Raw genomic sequence first — 19236 nt, 5'->3', positions numbered from 1 at the left:
AAATTCTTCAGGAAATCATCAGCACTTGTGGCTGCTCACACCAATTATCAGTAACACCAGTGTTTGCCAGTGCAGAAAGAACCACTTGCTCCGTCTCACTCCAGACTTCAACCATGGAAATTTTGTCACTCCAAACTTTCTGAAAACCTGCGAGTTAATTACTTAATTAAAAATAATAATGATTGATGAATACTGCAGGTGTACGCTAAATTATTCAAATAGAAGCAATCCAAATTGGACTAATTAGATTACACTTCACTTCGAGTGGATGGGAGCTTGCAAAGGTTATGTTGTGACAGCAGAACCACAAACAAAAATAAAAGACAGTGACGAGGACGTGGTGCTGGATGCTCTGCGGTGCCTGCCTTGGCATCCTTTAGAGTCCCATAAATTATTTCACTACTGTTTTTGCTCAGCTCTTTTTAACTTATCTTCAAATGCTTCCGAGACAAAATTAGGTGAAAAAGAAACTCTTGAGAAAAAGAGGTTTTAGAAATCCTTTTCCAGAGAAGCAATGAAAATAAAGCCAGGATGTGGAGAGATGGGGGAATGAAGGGGCAGGAGGTAGGGAGCTGCCAGCGGAGATGTCCCCTCTGCCCCTGTTTCCAGGTGGGTTCTGGCCAGGGGCTGAATCACCTCCAGCTGCCTGCTGGTGCCCCTCGCACAGCAGGCTGCCCAGGGCTGGAGCATCTTTTTCTGGCCGTTGGAAAAGGCTGCTCGCGAACCGCAGGAGGAAGCCCCAGCGATGCTCGGGGAGACGGTGGGCAGCGGGGTCTTGCCTGCTGGCTGCGCAGGGACAGAGTGGGGCAGCCCCCCCCCAGGAGTGGGGAGCCCCCAGGGAGCTGCCAGCCCACGTCTCCTCCTGTCTTTGCTGGCTGTCCTTGCCTGGTGCAGAGCCCACGCTTGTCTTGACCTCTTCCTTCGTGGTGCTGGCTGCCTGCTGGGTGACAGCCTTGCTGCCGTGCCGTGCTGGCAGCGGGGTGCCGGGGGCTGAGTCCTCACCACCCCCTCCCTCGGCTTTCTCTTGTCTGGGTACCCACAAAGTTGCAGCGATATTTCCCCTTTGCAGCAAATCTCTTCATTTCCAACCTGACCTTGCAGTGAGAGCGGGTGGTGCCGTGAGAGGGGCAGGTGGTCTGGGGGCTGCAGGGGCTTTGGGCAGGACGGGTGCTGAGGGGCCGTATGAAATGCAGGGAAAAGCAGCTGGCAGGCCAGACCCGCTGCTGAGCACTCGGCTGTGACACTTGCAGTAGGAATTGATTTTTTTTTTTTTCAGTTTAACTCATGTTGTCAGGGTCTTTCCAGCATGGATGTGCAGCAGCATCCTCCTGTGAGCTCCCCCGGGCGAGGGCAGGAGTCCGGGCTGTGAGCACCAGCATCTCGGCATGGATTTGCTTTATGCTGACTGTCGCCAAGCGAGCTCCCGTCCCCCTTGTCTTGAGAGAGCCTTTAATTCAGGCTCCCTGTCAGCAGAAATTAACCTCAGCCTTCTAAAATAAATGCTTTTTACCTGCCAGCGGACCGGTGCCGTCGGGTTTTGGGAGTGCTGTGCTCTGGGGCGATCTGTCTGCCGATACGCTGTGAATGGGAGAATCTAATTTGGAAATGTATGCAAAACCAGGCAGAACATATACTTTATTTATTGATTATAAAATATACATCAGCTGGAGGTTCTGAGCTGGTCAGGCTGGTTTCTGCTGTGTGCGACTGACTGGTTTGGTGGAAGGAGCCTGACCTGCCAGTGCCAATGGGGACTGGAGTTTAATGGCAGAAGTGCTCTCGGCCCCAGTTTGGGAAGCTGGAGCACCTTTCCCTGGGCTCACAGCTGGTGCCACGTCCCCATCTCTCCCCAGGCTCCCCATGCCATGGCCAGGTGCATGGGCAGGTTCCTTGCTGGCCAGGAGGATGGACAGGGTAGGACTGCTTCAAACTGCGGCAAGGCAGGAGAGAAATTAGTGGAGCTTTTCAATGAAAAATCAACATACATGTGAAGCAAAGGACCGTTAGTTCTGCTTCATCATCTCTGGTTTGTGGCAGTAGCTGTAGCCCCTTTCAGGAGCACTGGGGCTTTTTGCAAGTCTGGGATTTACTGCTTTGCAAGGGAGAAGGCAATGATCCTTGCTTCTCCGTGGGAGAAGGAGGGAGTGTGCTTCCAAGGGCTGATGGGGACCCCTTTGGCAGGGCAGTCCTGCACCCAGACCCTTCCTGGCCAGCAGCTCTGGTGCTGGCCCCTGGCCTGGTGGCTGTGGGGTTCCCACTCTGAGCAAGCAGCACCCCCATCTGCGGGACACCTTTTGGGGAGGCACTGGGCTCCCACGGGGCAGCCCCAGCACTGCTCCTGGTGTGCCTTGGGCTGGCAAGAGAAGCCCGGCTAAGGTGTACGTGTGTGGTTGGGGATGAAATCCACCCATGGATCAGTTTGACGTGCAATGCATATTAGATCCCTGTGGAGGGTAAAAAGTAGCAGAAGAAATCTCATAAACAGTTGGAAAATTGGTGCCTTACTCCCCAGTCATTGTGCAGTATGAGGGCAGCTGCTCCAGCCTTCACCCCCTCCCCGATTAGGTAGAAAGGACTGACTCCTCTGGCAGCCGTTGCCTTATAAGCCCCATTCGTCAGTGTAGCTCCTCTGATTGCAGCTCCCCCAGCAATCCGGGTTCCCCATCAGCAGCAGCACCAGCCGGAGCATAGAGGCTCTGATAAGGGGCCATTAACGATGAATAATGCCAGCAAAATGACATGCAAGTCACCTTTCATCCCCCCCAGGTCCAGCCGCAGTGTGCCGTATCGCTCTGGTCCCCAGCAGCCTCTTGTTTGGCATCATGTGTGGTCTCACGTGTGATGAAGGGCAGCGGCCGGCTGGCTCCAGCCGTGGCCACCAAGTCCCAACATGCAGGGAAGCCGGGAAGGGGGAGAGCAGGTCCCTTCGTCCACGGGCGAGGTGGAGCTCTGCCGAGACTGGAGGTGCTGGTGGGGTGCAGTGAGGCCGTCAGCTGGTGCCTCTGCAGCCAGGTTTTTTCCTCGGCTCCTGGCTGCTGCCCAGGGTGGGGGAGGACGGGCTCATCCCCGGGGTCCAGAGGGACGGGAGAGGGCACGGCTGTGGGTGCACCACCGCTCGCTCCGCTCTGTGCGGTGTTTCTCTCCCAGGCAGTGCCCCTGCTTCAGCAGAGCCACATGAGCAGGCGGGTCATGACTTTTCTCAATAAATACATTCTCCCCCTTTTTTCCCCCCTTTTCTGCTCAGAGGGAACAAAAAGCCAGCAACGCTCGGCAGTTCATCCTCAGTGAGGATATAAAGCTCAGAGCAGTTACTGTATTAAAAGGGAAATGCTTCTTGCATTTACATTTAGATTGAAACAACGTGTGTCAAAGGTGTCTGATAGCTCCCTGGGATAGCAGTGGCCTGATGCTGGGACCATTCTTGTCAGTTTGCATTATGAAGATAGTTTTTTTGCATTTGAAATTTAATTATATTGACAGAATTATTCCCTTCCTTCAGATGATTGCATGGTACAGAGTAAAACATAAAGTGCTTCTGTGCACAAGATCCGGGATCGAGTGCTGGGATGCGTGGGACGTGGGGTTCACAGCCTCCTCCCCACCGCAGCACTGTCACTGCGAGCACAGGGCTGATCGATGTAGCTGCTCTGTGGCTCTGTAAGCACTGATTTTGCACTGATTTGAGCCCAAAATGCTGAGCAGCACATTTACTCGGAGCATTTTCCCTTGCTCTGCCCCTGGCCCGGCCACAGCTCTGCCGGCCTCCTCCTCTTTCTCTTCCTCACTGGCTGCAGCATCCTTGGGAGCTGTGGATGGGCTGAGCCCAAGCTGAAAGGCAGGGCACAGAAATTGAGCAGTACCGTTTCTCTTCCCCACATCTTGCTGCAGATTTATATCACCAGAATTCACTTTACAGCAACGCCTGAGCCCCGAGAGCTAAAATTCACTTTCTGCATAGGCTCGTGCAAGTCAGTTGGCAGAGAGCGAGCGTGGAGCAGCCACAGATTATTCTCTGAATGTGACTGCCGCTTTCCTCTGCATTCAATCAGCCTGGGTACCTTGGGGCGATGGCGGTGGTGATAGTACCTCTGCTGGAAGGAGCCTGTTTTAACAACATCATTGTGCTTGAGCAGTGTCAACTCTCATTAAGAAACAGGTATTTTCAGGCTTACGTTCAAATTGCCGCTTGGGTGGCGTGTGGGCAGGGGACCCCAAGGTCACCCACAGTGTGTAAAGCCCATGGCCGTGCAGTCCGCAAAATCACCCTGGTGCCCTGCGCAGCCCCCTCCAGAGGCCGCTGGCTCCTGCCTGCCACACAGAGTGGGTGCCACAGACCGTGGGTTGCCCAAGGACTGGGGCATCCCCGTGGGGAGCCAGGCTGGAGCCCCAGCTCAGCAGCATCAGCCCCGTGGTGGTCCCATTGCTTTCAGCACACCCACAGCGGTCATGCAGAAGGCAGCGGGGCCGGGGGGACCCCACCAGCTGTGGGGAACCCACCAGGCACTGGGAAACGCTGTTTGCTGCTCTCGCAGCTGCACCCAGGAGATTTCATTTGTCAGTGGCCAGAGGAAGGGGGGCCAGGGGGCCAGGAGGGGTGCACGCCACTGTGTGCCTGGCTGCCTCCCTGCCAGTCACTGTCAGGTTAATAATAACAGAACAGAGGAAAGGAATTAAATGCAGCCACTGAACTATATTTAATTTGCGCCGTATCCTGGAGCCGAGGAACTGGTTCGGTAGAGACTCTTATCAGGCTGTTTGAAGGGTTGAGCTCTTTATCTGGCAGTTGTTTTACTGCCTGGTCTTGCAGTTGTATATAGCTGAATACAGGCACGTAGCCAGCCAAAGCTTGGGGTTTGCTCCCCTTGGGCTTTTCTCCTCTCGGAGGTCAGCGTTTCACTGTGTGCCCCTTCCTGAGCCCTTTGTGGGGCTGGCCCCGGCGTGGGGAGCATCTCCGTTGCCTGGGCAGTAGGCCATCCCCATGTGAGCACTCGGAGCACTCCACAACAAAACAGGTCCTTTCCACCCTCCCCATTTGCCCGAGCTGGGAGGAAGGCAAAGGGCTCAGAAGCGCTGAGTTTCAGAAAGCTTCTTGGCAGCATTCGGGTTTTCACCAATACCAGCGCATTTCCAGAAGCAGCTGTGATGCTGTGCAGCCCGAGCCGGGATATTTCTTTGCATGTTTTTATGAACTGAAATGCTCTTCCCCTCAGGCCCGCGCACCCGGTGATCCCAGGGCTTTCATTATTTACTCTGACAGTCTGCCGGCTCCTGCGCTGCGGCCTGTCGCAGCCCGCGCTGCAAATCATCTCTCACCTTGTCACCACCGAGATGGCAATTTTACAGCTGGCAGCCTCAATCACGGTGAATTTGCAGCTCGCGCTCACTCTCCTCCTCTCTCTGCCGTGTGATGGTTTAGAAAACAGCACAATGATTTCCTTCCTAGCTGAAAGGACTTGGAATCCGATGAGCGTGGTGGTGCTCAACCGCAGCGGGCGGGCAGCGTCGGGTCGGCATCCTCGGCGCACCGCGAGGCTGCCTGTCCGTGGGTGATGCTGGGTCCACGGAGCCGCTCATCCAGCCTTTTGTCCCGGTAGTTGAAGTTATGAATCGAGTTTCTGGTTTTTCTTATCAGCTCCAGCGGTTCTGAAAAGGGCTTTGCTTCCAAGCAGGTGCATGGTGGGTGCGAGTAGAGGAGCAGCCCCGAAAGGCCCAGGAGCATCCCCATGGTCTGTGCCCTGCTCTGTCCCCGGCAGGGACATGGTGTGCTCACACCAGGTGCTTTTACATGTTCCACAGAGGGTGTGTGTGGGGGGGGTTTAATGTTTAATATCAGATTTACTCATTTGGTATATTGCCATAACATTTTGATTTAGCAGAGCGATACAGCAGTCTACTGAAATCGCAGCACGGGCACAATACAGCAACTGCGAGATATGCCCGAGTCAGTACACAGTCGCGATGCCCGTCCCCGGTCTCCATACCCTCACCACCATGGCGCTGGGCATCCCCAGCTGTCAGGCAGGGAGGTGTGGGTTGAAGCCAGCTCAAGCCCATTTCTCTCTTCAAAGTTTGTTTTATTACTTGTCCAGGTTTTATTCTCTATGTTGGGCTAAGCCACATATATGCTTCCTCCACGCTGGTCCGGCTGGCTCAGGAAGATATTACTCTCTACTAATTATCTCTGGGAAGGCTGTTCGTACAACCTGATGATGCCCCGGTGCAGCCATGTGCCTAAAACCAAGGTCACCCTCCCCTCCCCGGAGTTAAGTTCAGTTTCCGCATGGGAATCGCTGGTGGCTCCTTACGTTCCGCCCTGTACTCGGGATTTTTGGCTCATCTCCTCTGACACTTTTTCCACTGTGGGAGGTATCGGTCGGTCCCAGAGGGGTTCAGCTTCATTTCCTTCTTTTCCTGTGTAAGGTGAAGTTAGCATTTTACAATCCATTGCACGTGCAGCAGGGTGCAGCAGCAGGTAGCAAGCCCTGGCAGGGCACAGGGAGCACTGGGGTGGGGGGAGCTTTAGCAGACTCCTCGCTCGCCTGCTCCGCAGTTCGGGGTGCCGTGTCGGGGTGCAGGCGCTGACCCGGTGCCATCCACGCAGGAGCAGCAGCTGGCGGAGCTGGCGGCGGTGCGGCAGGTCTTGCAGGCTGACCTGGGGACCTCCATCCGGCGCATCGCCGATCTGCAGGTGGCCCTGGAGGAGCTGCGGTCCAGCGACGAGAGCGATGCCGAGAGGTGAGGCGAGGAGCGCCGGGGGCTGCGGGGGGCTGTGGGGGCTGCAGAGGGGCAGGCTCAGGTGCTTTGTAGTGGGGAAAGATGCTGCACTGTGCAAGGACGATGCCAGGGTGGCTGTAGCTGCACGTCTGCATCCTCACACGTTTTCGCTGCAGCAGCACATGTTTGTGAACAAGGAACTTCATGTTAATGGAAGGTTTCATGAAAAAGTGTCACCCTTAAAATCGCACTGTGTGGTCTAGCTTAAAGTAAGCAAAAAGGGTGGAAATAGCCCCATTCACAGAGCAAGCTTCCGTCCCTCGCAGCATGGTGTGCTGCTGTGCGTCAGCGGGTGCCCCAGCGCTGGGTTTATTGATTGAAAATCCTGCACTTTGATCAGCCATGGGGGCTGGAGGAACCAGTAACACTGTGTGGATTGGGTAGAGGATTTTACTAGAAAAAAATGGGAAAAAAAATCCAGTGAATTTTTCAGGTGTTATTTCTACAGCCCTCCAATTTTCCCCTCTGCTACACTGCTAAAGGGGCATTGTGACAAATGGAGACAAAATAGATAAATGCATTTAAAAAAAAAAAAGCAGAGATGTTCTTGTCACCATGCCGTGAGAAGAGATTTTCTTTAAGTAGTGATTAAACCAGGGCAGGGTGAGATAGAAACCATGAGCTCAGAAATTCGCTCCTTCGTAAAACAAAAGTGATTTCCAATACAATTGACGCCTTAGCGGGAGGTGAGAACTGCTTCCCTGCAGGGACGTCCACAGCTGCTGTGTGCAGGAAAAGTGGTGTATTTTGCTCCCTGCCCTTTGCCAGCGCAGGCACCCCAGAGGTGTTCTGCGAGTGTAAATGCAACAGACACTGCAGCAGCACCCACCTCTGTGATGGGGGTGCGTGTACTCCGGTCCCTTTTGCAGCCCAGGGCCTGACTGGTGCAGGGAGCAGGTGAGGAGGACTTTAGCCATGCAGCATGCTGGGAACAGCCCCACTGCTGCCACGGCTGCACCTCTGCTCGGGCCATCGGAGGGATTATGTTAGCTGGGAAGGTTTTTTTTCTTGCGTGGTGGCTTTGAGGAGGCTGCATGAGCCATCGGCAGCGCCGCAGCTGACTCTCTCTTTTTGTCCCTTGCAGCGTGCAGACGGCGCGGGAGTCGCTCTGCTCCAGGAGAGAGACGTGAGTGAGCCCTGGGGAGCTGCCGGCCGAAGGGCAGGAACCTGCATCTGGTTGTGTGATGGGTTATCGACCAGCAGCTGCCTGCAGCCTGCCGAGGGCAGCGCGCAGATGGGCTTTTGGATGTGCTGGCTTTGTGTGCCCCTGCGCCCATCGAGCCGCTCGCTTTCCCTTTGAGCTCTGGCTGTTAAATCAGTGGGATGCTCTCACTCCTCCAGGCTACACTTTGAGAATATGAAGCTGATCTGTGGCTTTGAAGGAGAACTGAGATCCTAGAGGATTTCATCCACTGCAGCTGGTCTGGGGGTTCCCGGCAGGTGGCAGGGGTAGCTCTGGCCCCGGGGGAGCCCAGGGACGCGTGGGGCACAGTGGGGTACCTGGGATCACACTGGCTCTGTCACTGCAGCTCCAGTCCTGGGGCACGGCAGGCAGCAGCCCTGGGCAGATGTTTTCCTGCCCACCGGCTACAGAGCACTTACAAAAGCATGAGGGAAATAGTTAATGGCAGCAGCGATGGCACAAGGACCAGGTTGCCTGGACAGGTTTGTTTTATCCAATCTGTGCTGGTGCCATAAAACAGCCAGAGCAGAGCCCACCAGCTGGAGCTGCCATTGCTGGAGCTGTGAAGGAGCCCCTGGTCTGTGCCCAGCCTCACCCTCACACGTGCTCCAGGACACCTTCCCAGTGCCGCCGGCCCTCCTGCCTGCGCTTGGGGAGCTAACGGGGTCTCTCCTCTCCCTACAGGGATGCCTGCTCCAGCATCGGCTCCACGCTGAGTCTGGAGCCCGCAGAGAGCATCAAGTCCTGGCCGAGTTCATCCGTGGGCTGGTCCTCCCCGGCGGGTGCCAGCGTGGCCGGGAGCCTCTCGGCACAGTCCGTCGGCAGCCGCAGCACCCAGGGCCCAAGGTAAGGGGCCCCAGCCCGTCCCGGGCATGGCTGCCTCTGGCAGTGACAGACATGCGGCTGCTCCCCTGGCACGGGGAGCTGCCACAGCTTTCCTCCAGGAAAACCACAGGTGCTTGGTGCCAGCTCCAGCATCTTGCAGATACACAGAGGGTAGAAAAATATCTTGCAGGACCAAGCCATCACAAAGGTATTTAAAACCCGCCTGTATTTTTATTTTAAAAAAGTGCAAGAGGCAGGAGTAGGCTGCAGGCAGTGCTGGTTTCCTAGCATTCAGGTGCAGAAAAGTGGCAGCGGGCACCCTGGCCCATCAGGGTGGCAAGGACAGCAGGCAGAGCTGTCAGCCCTGGCAGCGGCTCTCCCATCGCAAGGGTCTGCATGGGCAGACACTGCAGCCCGGAGGCGGGTGCTGCCTGCTCTCCTGGCCGCTGCCTGCTGGCTGCCAGGGGCTGTGGCTGCTCGTGGCCCCTCAAATGGGGGAACACAATGTGGAGGGTGGACCCCATAACTCCCTCAGCAGAGCTGAGCATCCCAAACTGCTGCATGTCCTCACAGGCTTCCACATGCTCTCTTTGGCTTTTACTTTCCCATGGGAAAAATAAAGTCACCCCTTACGGGTGACCGATCCCACGGCACAGCGAGGAGCACCGCAGTGGCACTGCTGCAATGCCTGCAGCTGCTTGGGGACAGGGAAGCCCCTGCGGTTCTTCGGGGGGTGCTGCAGAAGCTGGCCCGGGGACAGCGGGCGCTTCAGCTCTGCTCCTTTCAGGACGTGCAGAAAGGAGTTCGGGGGGACTCATGGTATTTAAGGTCAAAACGTCAAATCAAGGAAAGTAGTCGTTGCCACGCCAGGATCAGTGAAACGCTAGATGAAAGTCTCTACATCAAAAACATGCTTCAAGCAGTATAATATCCCTTGATGTATTCTCTAGAGATAATTTAAAGAGGCGATGCAGCCTATTTGCGGATTTGTATGCCATATGCTCGCCTTTTGCTGCTGAGGAAACAGTATGCATTTATACAGTTCTAATATAAAATATGTTAATTTTTGACGGTAATGCTAATGGGCTGTGAGGGAGTTGGAGAGTGGCCCAAGCACTCGCATGGCCAAACTGCCTCGGCTCGACTCCCGTGGAGCTGCCCTAAGGTGCTCAGCAGCAGGGCTGCCCGGGGCTCGGAGGGTGCCCAGGCGCCCAGCCGGAATTGGAGCTGCCTCACCGGGAAACCCTCCAGCCCAGAGACAAACCCCCTGTTTTCCAGCCATCCCTGGCACCTCAGGGTCACCGACAAACCAGTTCTTTGTGTTTCATGTGTGAAGCAATTGCATGGGTTGAGTTTTGAAAAGCCCTGTAAATCAGGGTCTGGTGGCTGCATCTCAGAAGGGAGGTTGTGGGGACAGGGAAGGGCATCGCGTCTCCTCCGAGGCTTCGGAGAGCAGAGATGGAGCAGAGGTGGGAGCTTTGGGTCCTGGGGCTGGGAGCAGCGCAGGGCCAAAGTGGCTCCAGAGAGCATCATCCCCACGTAGGGAAGGTGGTTTCTCTATTTTGCATGCAGAGATCTGCAGAACGATAGCTTTGTAACAAACAAAAGCATCCTTTTTTGCATAACGCATGATCTGTAGCGTCGATTGCCATGGGTTGCTGGTGGCAGGCAGCAGGGCACACGGGTGGAAGGACTGACCAGCCGAATTCAGGGTGGGCAGGGCTGGCAGTAGCCTTGCCTGCAGCCCTGGTGGGACCCCTGCATGCAGCTCCTGACTCGGGGCCTCCCCGCCGCACTGCTTTCCCAGGGATGGTGTATCGGGACATGCATCGCTATTTTCCCAGCTTTTCCCCCCATTCCTTCCAGAAGCAGGGCAGGGGCCAGGCTGATGCTCGGCACAGCTTGCTGCGGCACCCGCCGGCTCCCTGTTCATATGCAGGTCCATAGAGAGATGCTCTGAGCCGATAGAGTTTGATAGGGTTTGCAGACTGCCATCACATTGCAGACATTGGTATTAAGCTCCCTGCTCTGATTCTGGCGAGATCTGTCCCCACTGCATTCACCTGCTTTGTACAGTAAAATAACTATTGCCAGAATTAATTTTCTGAAGAGCAAGTCCCCTGGCAGCAGACACCTCGGGTATGTCGGAGAAGTTTGAAGTGGTCCATTGCTGATACAAGGCAGAGTTTAAGAGCAGCTGGGGCAGGGCTGGGACCTGCAGGGATGTGATGGATGGGACCCTGGCTGAGCTCACTGGGACCCCGCGTCCCACCCCAGCACGCATCAGTAAAGTAATTCCTAAGTACTGCTTAGGAGTCTTTGGTCCACATGACCCAACTCGGATGATAAATGAATGGTAGCAAATCAGGAGTTATGGCTAATATCCTATTTCTGAGCTGAAATACACTGGATTTATAATAAAAGGGCAGGTATGTAGGCTGGACTGACCATGGCCATTGTGAGAGGTAATTTGTACCTAGACCTGGAAATAGTGTGACAGTCTGCCTCCGTCTTGGGGGTCATGAAGAGGCAAATTGCAAATCTTGGTGTCGTAGCTGTGTTTGGCTTCAGCTAATCTAAGATGGAAATATTAGAGAGGAGGCTATATGAAATGCAAACAAACAGACGATGAGACTCGTAAGGTAATAAAAATGAGATCAGCGAAATGAGCTCTTCCTTATTAAGATTCCTTTGTCTTACACAAGCACCCAGTAATGAAAAATGAATCTTCCTAGCATTCGCTTCTCAGCACTACATATGGGATATTTGCTGAACAAACAGCTGCCAAAAGCCAGAGGAAAGCATAGAAGGCTGTTACCGTCAGTGGTGTACAGGAATGAGAGATTTGATTAACGTTTCCTTTAATTCTTTGCTATTTAAATGCTTGTACAAAATGTTGGCCATCAGGGCTAAGCCTCAATAAATACAGCACATTGCAGAGCTGGAATAAACTATCAGGTTTTTTCTTAGGAAGCCATTTCAAAACTTTACGTATTTACTCTGTCCCTTGCCAGGCAGGTTGGGGCTGCATTGCGATGGAGGGGCTGATCCTGAGGTGCAGGCAGGGAACAGACCTGCAGCACAGGACCCTGCCTCTCGGTTCCTGCATCCCATGGCACTGCGGCATCCGCAGCCCCAGCATCACCCTGGCATCCTTTCCCCTTCTGCTTTGGTTCACAAAATCAGGAGCCCAGGTCCCAAGGCTGGTGGGGATCCGACACATTTATTTTTAAACATTATCGTGTCAAAAGCAAATCATTATATGGGAAACTGGGAGCTCTTCTGTAGATGACGGCGTGACAAGAAAATCCTCTTCTGACAGAAATTAGGCCAGTATCTTTTCTCTCCCTGAAATGGAGTTTTCTTGGCTTTATTTATGAGCTACCAGGAAAAGCGTCAGAGCCACACTTTCATCCCTGGTCATGTGTTGCAATGCATGTGTGGATTTTATTGTATAAATTATTTCAACTAGCATAATTGTAATCATGTTAATTGCTATGTAATCTTCACTAATTATTGTTGTATGTCATTTGCTTTGGTGTGAATGGCATATTGCAGAACTCCGTATTGGCCTACAGATGCCTTCCGAGTTCTGCGTCAGGCCCTGCTTTTGCCTTTGGCTGGGGAAAATCATCTTCTCTGATACTGAGGCAAGGAGCGGAGTTTTGCTCGGCGGCTGTTGCGTGCTCGCGGTCCTGTCGCCTGCAGCATCACCCACCACCGGGGCTGCCCAGGGCTCTCGAGGGTTATTCCAAGCCCTCGGAGTTATTGCCGGCACATCAGCCCTTAGCCTGCGATTTATGGACGAGCAGAGGATGTTGCAGGATGGGACGGGACCACCTCATGCTTGTGCCCTGCCTTGTGAGGAGGCTTGAGTATGGCCTAGAGAAGATTAGCCATGATTTTGGGGTGGGGTTTTTTTGGTAGCCATCAAGGTACAGTTAAAGGAACAAATGATGAGGACGGGGTGCTGGTGCAGCGGTGTGGGGCGCAGCCGCAGTGGCACAGCTTGACTGGTGACAGGGGATGGCAGCCCAGGGTCCCCAGCCACGGCAGCCTGGCAGGATGCGGCAGCACCAGCTCCAGCCTCTGGGCTTGGTCCGTCAGAAACCTGTTGCATGGGAGAAATTACCTTGTGGTCCTCAGGCTCCTTTTGCCGCAAGTAATTAATTGAAATGGAGGTGTGATTTCAGTGCACCCGAGGCACAGGAGCAGGGGCTGCTGCCCTCGCACGCGCTGGGGCACGCCGTGGCGGTGGCTGGTGCCGGGGTAGGCGACAGCTCAGAGCTGCCGTGGGAGGGTCTCCAGAGGTGGACAAAGCATGTTTTGACTTCCTAGGAGGGGAAGCAGTAATGGGTTTTGCTGGGAGGACCTGAGCATTTTAGATGCTGGAAAGCAAGAGGAAAAGCATCAAAAGCAGAGAAATGCCTGCGGTGTTTCCCCACCGCGCGGTGCCTTTTTGCTGCTAGTGTAATCCCCACGGAGCTTTTGCATTTTCATTTAAAATCCAATCAAGCCCCGCACGTGCTCGCCAGGCAGCTGATGCTACTCGGAGTTAACTCACCACGATCCTGGCACCAACCTGCCGGCATGGCACTCACCAACCACGGGCCGATGAGCCGTGTCCGGAGAGATGTGGCTTCCCTGGGGGAACCAGCCCTTTCCCTGGTGTGTGCGGTTGGGTTTTGCTTAATGAATGCAATTAATAGGAACTGTTAGGATGGATGGAGTGGTCTTGAGCTTCAAATCTTCTGCTGAAAACCAGGGCATGGAGAGCATGGGCAGGAGATGATCCATTACACAGAGGTCCCTGCTTGGACCCTGGGGGCTGCGGGGCCTCAGCAGCCGGACTTGTACTAGCCATGGGAGCTGGAGGAACAATCCCGTGTTTGCAGCTTTCACTCCATTTCAGGCTCTAAAGATTTTCATAAAAATAGTAACTGTCCGTCATGCTGAACAGGACAATAAAGAGCAGCGTGTAAACTGTCCATGTTCACGGTCCATTAGTGTTTCTTACCTCTCCAGCTCACTTTTATCTCAGTCTTAAAAACCAAAGAAAAATATTGAAGCTGGCTGTTTAATTTATGAAAGCTGGTCATGCAGCAGTCAGTTTACAATATTATTTGGAAACGTAGAGAGTGATTGGAGCAATTTCCGTACAAATTCTCATGGAAGGATTACAGCAGCTATTTAGGTAAGATGCAATTTAGGATCTTAAAAACCAGCATTATCGAAATGTCTCAAACTATTAATCAGCTGTGATGCTTCAGCAACATCAGGTGCAGTGGCACCGGGTAGCCCTGGAGGTTGCTGCGTTTCAGGGAGACTAAATCTCTGGTTAATTCATTTTGCATTGAATAATCAAACGTTTTGGGCTTGTTTTATGAGCTGCGGGCACGTGGCATGGCAGCGAGCACCAGGGCCTGGCAGGCACCCCTGTGCCCTGGGCTGTGCCGGCAGGCACTGGGGACCTACAGCTGCTCCATTACCCCATTACTTCCGCAACCGCTTGCATTTGCCAGCCGTGGAGTTTGTCTTCAGCCCATCTTGGCATGTAAATTATTTCACGGGTCAGCAGAGCCTGGTCCGAACGGGTCCCACGCGGTGGCTGGATGATGCGCTCTCACCCTGTTCCCATGGCAACCCCAGCATTCCCGGGGCAGGATGCTTCATTACCGGTGATGTAAAACTTGACCACTGCTCCCACACCTCGAAGCCTGCTGGCCTCCCAGAGATGTATTTATATTTAGGATCTGCTGCTTTATTCTACCCTTTGCTCTCTTTTTCCCTCCTCCTTTCTTTCTCAGACAAATTCACATCCTGGCAGCCTTCACATTAAGGCCAATTCCAGGTCCCCCTTGGCTGAGCAATGCCGGAGGTATCTGCGAGTGGGGATAATCCACTGGTGATGCTGGCAGCTGCCAGCACTGGGTGCAGCCTTTGTCAAAATGCATTGCTCGCAGGCGCCTACGCTCCCCATCTCACCTGCAAGCGGCTGCGCGCGAGCAGCCTATAGATAGTAACTGGCTATCATTGATCTAAAGTGATGTACTGAGGAGAGACACGGCGCAGCTCTGCTGAGCGCCTGCTTTGTTTCAGCCGTGTCCCGGCAGAGAGGCCCTTTGCTTTTCCCTACAGTGGGACAGGCAGAAAATCCAGTTTTTCAGCCCTTCAAACCAATGGAGGTGCTTGGGGGGTGGGGGGTAAAGTGTCACATCGGGGGCTTAGTGCCACCAGTGACGCCGAGCCCACTGGTGATTGCAGCCCCTCCCCATCTCCGTGCATCAGCTGCACAAGGAAGCGGCCAGGCTTGGTGCAGAGAAGCCCTTTCTGCAGCCTGCATGTGCCAGGGTCCGGCCGCTTGAGAGGGGCTTTGGCAGCTGAACGTGCACAGCATCAGCATCCCGTGGTGCCCAAGGAGATGCTCCCAAGCTCATGTCCTAGCAGAGCGGGTGCTCGGTGCCATCAAATGCTTTGGGGAGGGACAGGCAGGGTTTGGGGGAAAGCAGGACCATTCCCTGCTCCTGCTGTGCTGCCACCGTGTCCTTGTCCTGCTCAGCGAGTGGCCACTGCAGGGGTGGGTATGGTGTCACCACAGTGTTCCCAGAGCAGCTCTTGCAGCCCTGTGGTGAGGAGCAGGCGTTAAATCAGGAAAACCAGCTGGCCGGCAAGGCTCCTCCTGGGCATCATCTCCTGGCAGGCTGGCACCATGTGCTGGTCCCAGCAACAGACCTGCTGTGTGCTGCTCTGCTCTCAGCACAGAGGGTCATGCCATATTATTATTATTATTATTATTATTATTATTATTATTATTATTATTATCCTTTCTGCTGCCTCACATATGCACTCTGCACAAGCTGCAATCCTGGTAGCAAGAGCAACGTGCTGCCTCTGCTGAGCTGATGCCGTTCCAAATCTGGCACCGTGTTCTGGCTAAACCAACCCTGCAGACTGTCCATCAGCCTGCCGGGTGAGGGCTGCATTTTCTGGGGATGGTGTTCTGCTGTGACAGTGACCGGTGTGGCTCCTCTTCAGTGAGCAGAGGTGGAGCCCACATGGTTTCTGCATCAGTTCCTTGTTTGCAGGGTGAGATCCCATCCACACATCACTTCTGTCAGTCACTCTTCAACGAGCAGCCCCCAGCCAGGTGTTATTTGGCTCTTGCAGTTCACAATCATTCCCCCCCCCTGCCAGCAGCAGCCTGGGCAATAACGTTAAGATGCATTTGGGGTGCTCTGCGAACTGGTTTCATAAAATTTTAGTGAATAATCTTTGGCTTTGACAGAAATAAAATAAATCCTACTTATTGCTATAATCTGTCAAGAAGAAAGGACATTTGGAGGTATGTGTTGGTTTGGCAGAGCTAAAGTCACCCTACACCATGGATTTAGCCAGGTTGGCTGACCTAGAGTTATTTAAGACAAAATCTTTGGGCATTGCCCAACTGCTCAGTGCAGCAGCAGGAGTTTATTCTGAGAATACCATGCCAATACCGGCTTTTCGCTGCTCAGCCTTGTCATTGCCGACTGACATTACAGTCACTGGAAATCCCGCAGCTTAAACTAACACCAATATCTCTTGTTTAGGGTGAGCAGAGACACAAAGGAGCCAGCACCGAGCCGGCCAGCTTCTTCCCAGAGCACTGCCAGGTCTGTCGATGCTGCGGATCTGGGGAGGATGGCAAGTCCCTTGCTCGGTGCTAGAAGACGGGCATACGGAAAACTCCCGGCAGACGAAGAGGAGCTGGAAAGCCCAAAAAAGCCTGCGGGTAGGATAGGAGAGACGTCCCCGTCGGTGCTGCGGCGGGGGGGCTCCCCCGCCCCGGACCGGAGGTTCCCCAGCCCACTGTCTCCGACGGTGCCGAGGAGGAGGGGGGTCTCTCCGTCAGCAGGGCCCGTGCCCAGCTCCTCGGCCGCCCTCTCCGAGTACGTGGAGGAGCTGCGGCGGCAGCGGGTAGCGGAGCGGGAGCAAGGGCACCCGGTGCTGGGTGACACCTCTCCCCTCCCTATTTACCGCACCACCGGTGCCGCAGCCCTGCGTCGTTGCAGGGCTTTCCCGGTGGCGGAGGATTCCCTGGGGAAGCTGGAGGGGAATCTGCCAGGGGAAGGGGAAGCAGCAGGCGCCAGCCTCATGCGCTCCTCCAGCCTGCGAAGCATGGCCTCGGAGCCAGCCGAGCCGGCACGCTCTCCAGTGCTGAAAAGAGCATCAAAGTTTGGCTCCTACGATTCCCTCCTGCAAACCCTCGATGGCTCCGGCCGCTGGCCGAGCTATTCGGCCGCAGGGATGGAGGTGCTGGGCGTGCCGCGGCCGAGCTCCTGGAGAAGGTACCTGGAGCCGTCGGTGGAAGATGTGGAGGTGGGAAGGGGCTCTGGGGGGCTCCTGAGCTCACCATCCAGCGACGGGCTGGGCGAGGGGAAGGGGAGCGACCCCTTCAGCTGGCGAATACCCACCCTCAACTACGAGAGGAGAACCAATGTTGACTTCGACGACTTCCTCCCAGCCATTCGCAAATCTCGCTCCACCAGCAGCCTGGCCAAGCCCGGGAGGGACAGAAAGGATGGACACCGGCCCCTCACTGTCCGCTTCGAGGATGAGGCCATAGCGGGCAGCTCAGCATCCTCTGAGACGAAGGGCATGGTCAAGCGCAGCCCAGTCCCCCGGGAGGACCCCGGGGACCTCTCTGACTCCTCCTCATCCTCTGGCTCCCTCCTGTCCTCTCGGAGCGCTGACAGCATCAAGCGCCGGCCGCAGCCCCAGAGAGGGGACGGGGAGGGATGCAGCGGCAAAGCCAGCACCCAGAGCAGTGGGATGAGCCACCGGGCGGAGGCAGAAGGGAAGGAAGACGATGTCAACAGCATCATGAGGAAGTATCTGGGAAAAGACTAAGGTACCCATGCTGAGCCACTGACCAGCACCAGCTCAGAGCAGTGGTGGCAGGTTTGCGGTGCTGGCCCCGGGCCGCTGGCCCTCCAGCCCATGCGGTCCCTGCACCGATGCCGTGGAGTGCGTGGGGACAGGGTGCCCCGGGGTGTGTGTGGCACATGGCACCGGCCGCCCCCTTGCCCTCTCCTTGCCCTCTTCAGAGCTGCAGGGGGGTGGGCAATGGGGACGCTGCCGGTGCTGGGGACAGCCCCAGGGCTGGCTACAACACCAGCTCTGAGTCTGCAGGGGGCCCCTGGCCTCCTGGTTTCCCAAAAATAGTGTCCCCCAGCTCCTACCAAGCCACCCGGCAGACACATCCTCCCGAGCCCTGCTGAGCGTTCCTCCTGGTGCCCATGCTTGTTCAGTTAATTTGCAAATCGCTTTGGCTGGACCCTGGAGGACATCCCCTCCAGAGGAGGGGGGTCCCACCTGGATCAGGCGTGCTTCCCCCAGTTAGCAACTGCCTCTGACAACCACTTGGATCCAACTTCTGTATTGCAACTGACACTTCAAGAATTAGGATTTATTACTACAATCCAGGTTTGAAAGCAAAGTCCCTAATGAATGCGCCACAACTGTAATTAAGTGTTTAAAATAGATTAGAAAAACATTTTGTAAAACCATTGCCTTTAGACTAACTTATTGGATGTCAAGCTGTGACCAAATTGACTAAGCCAACACTAGAAGGGAGCGCGTGTTAATAAAACATTTCTTTCCAGGAAGCACAATTTGCATAATGAAACGTCCCACTTTCTGCAGACTTTGTTTCAATAAACTGCAGCAACTGGCCTCAGCGCTGCACCAAGTGAGGAGCCGCGACCGGGCAATCTGCTTCCCCGCTTCTTTGGAAGAGTACCTGATAGGAAACACGTAATTTAAACAGAGACTGAAAGTGGCTCCCCAGAAGTCATGGAATGGTTTTACAGATGATGAGACCTTTTTTTGTTTTTAAACATACCATGGTTTCTTCACGCTCCTGCCCTGTTTCCTATCACCGCAGCTTTGCTCAGGGCCAGCCGTTGGGATGAGGGACTTTCTTATTCTCCTGCAGTCATTTGACTCAGGAGTTGGTGCTGTAATTAAAACCCAGTGGCTGCCATAGATGCCTGATAACATGCCATGCTGGCCAGGGGGAGGCCACGCTGTAAAGAGCTGGAGGAACACCAAACCCCCTTCTTTTTAACCCAGACGTCTCATCCCATGTAGCACTGCTCAAAAATCAGCCGAACAGGTGAAGGGTGCTTTTGGGTCTTGGTGTGGCAGCCAGCAACAGCAGAGCTCGGAAGCTTTTATAATTCCATAGATAACTGAAGACAGATCCATACGTGCTTTTACAGCTTCTGCCTGTTTGGGACGTCTGGGCACATCTCACTGACACGCAAGGCAGTGCTGCAGTGTGTGTGGTGATGGGAGGCTGTATTCGGATGTCTGCTTGGTTTTTACACAATAAAATTTTTGCTTCTTTGACAGGAGCCTCTTCTTGTCTTTTCTTTCCCCACAGCGAGAGCAGGTCTGTGGAAGCAGCGCGGTGC

General features: G+C 54.6%; 1 protein-coding gene across 1 annotated transcript in view; it reads left to right on the top strand.

Annotated features, from left to right (window-relative positions):
* MYO18B (myosin XVIIIB) overlaps positions 1-17668 on the top strand; it is a 74475-nt gene extending 56807 nt beyond the window's left edge. The window contains exons 39-42 of the mRNA XM_010582262.1: positions 6602-6735; positions 7859-7900; positions 8642-8803; positions 16369-17668. Coding sequence (XP_010580564.1) covers positions 6602-6735; positions 7859-7900; positions 8642-8803; positions 16369-17668 — 1638 coding nt within the window. The remainder of the gene's footprint in view (positions 1-6601; positions 6736-7858; positions 7901-8641; positions 8804-16368) is intronic.
* The last annotated feature ends 1568 nt before the right edge of the window (positions 17669-19236 follow it).

Source organism: Haliaeetus leucocephalus, unplaced genomic scaffold (genome assembly GCF_000737465.1).
Source record: "Haliaeetus leucocephalus isolate CR32 unplaced genomic scaffold, Haliaeetus_leucocephalus-4.0 Scaffold840, whole genome shotgun sequence".
Taxonomy (NCBI): domain Eukaryota; kingdom Metazoa; phylum Chordata; class Aves; order Accipitriformes; family Accipitridae; genus Haliaeetus; species Haliaeetus leucocephalus.
Note: the sequence above shows the minus strand (reverse complement) of the source record. Positions and strands in the feature narration are given on the sequence as shown.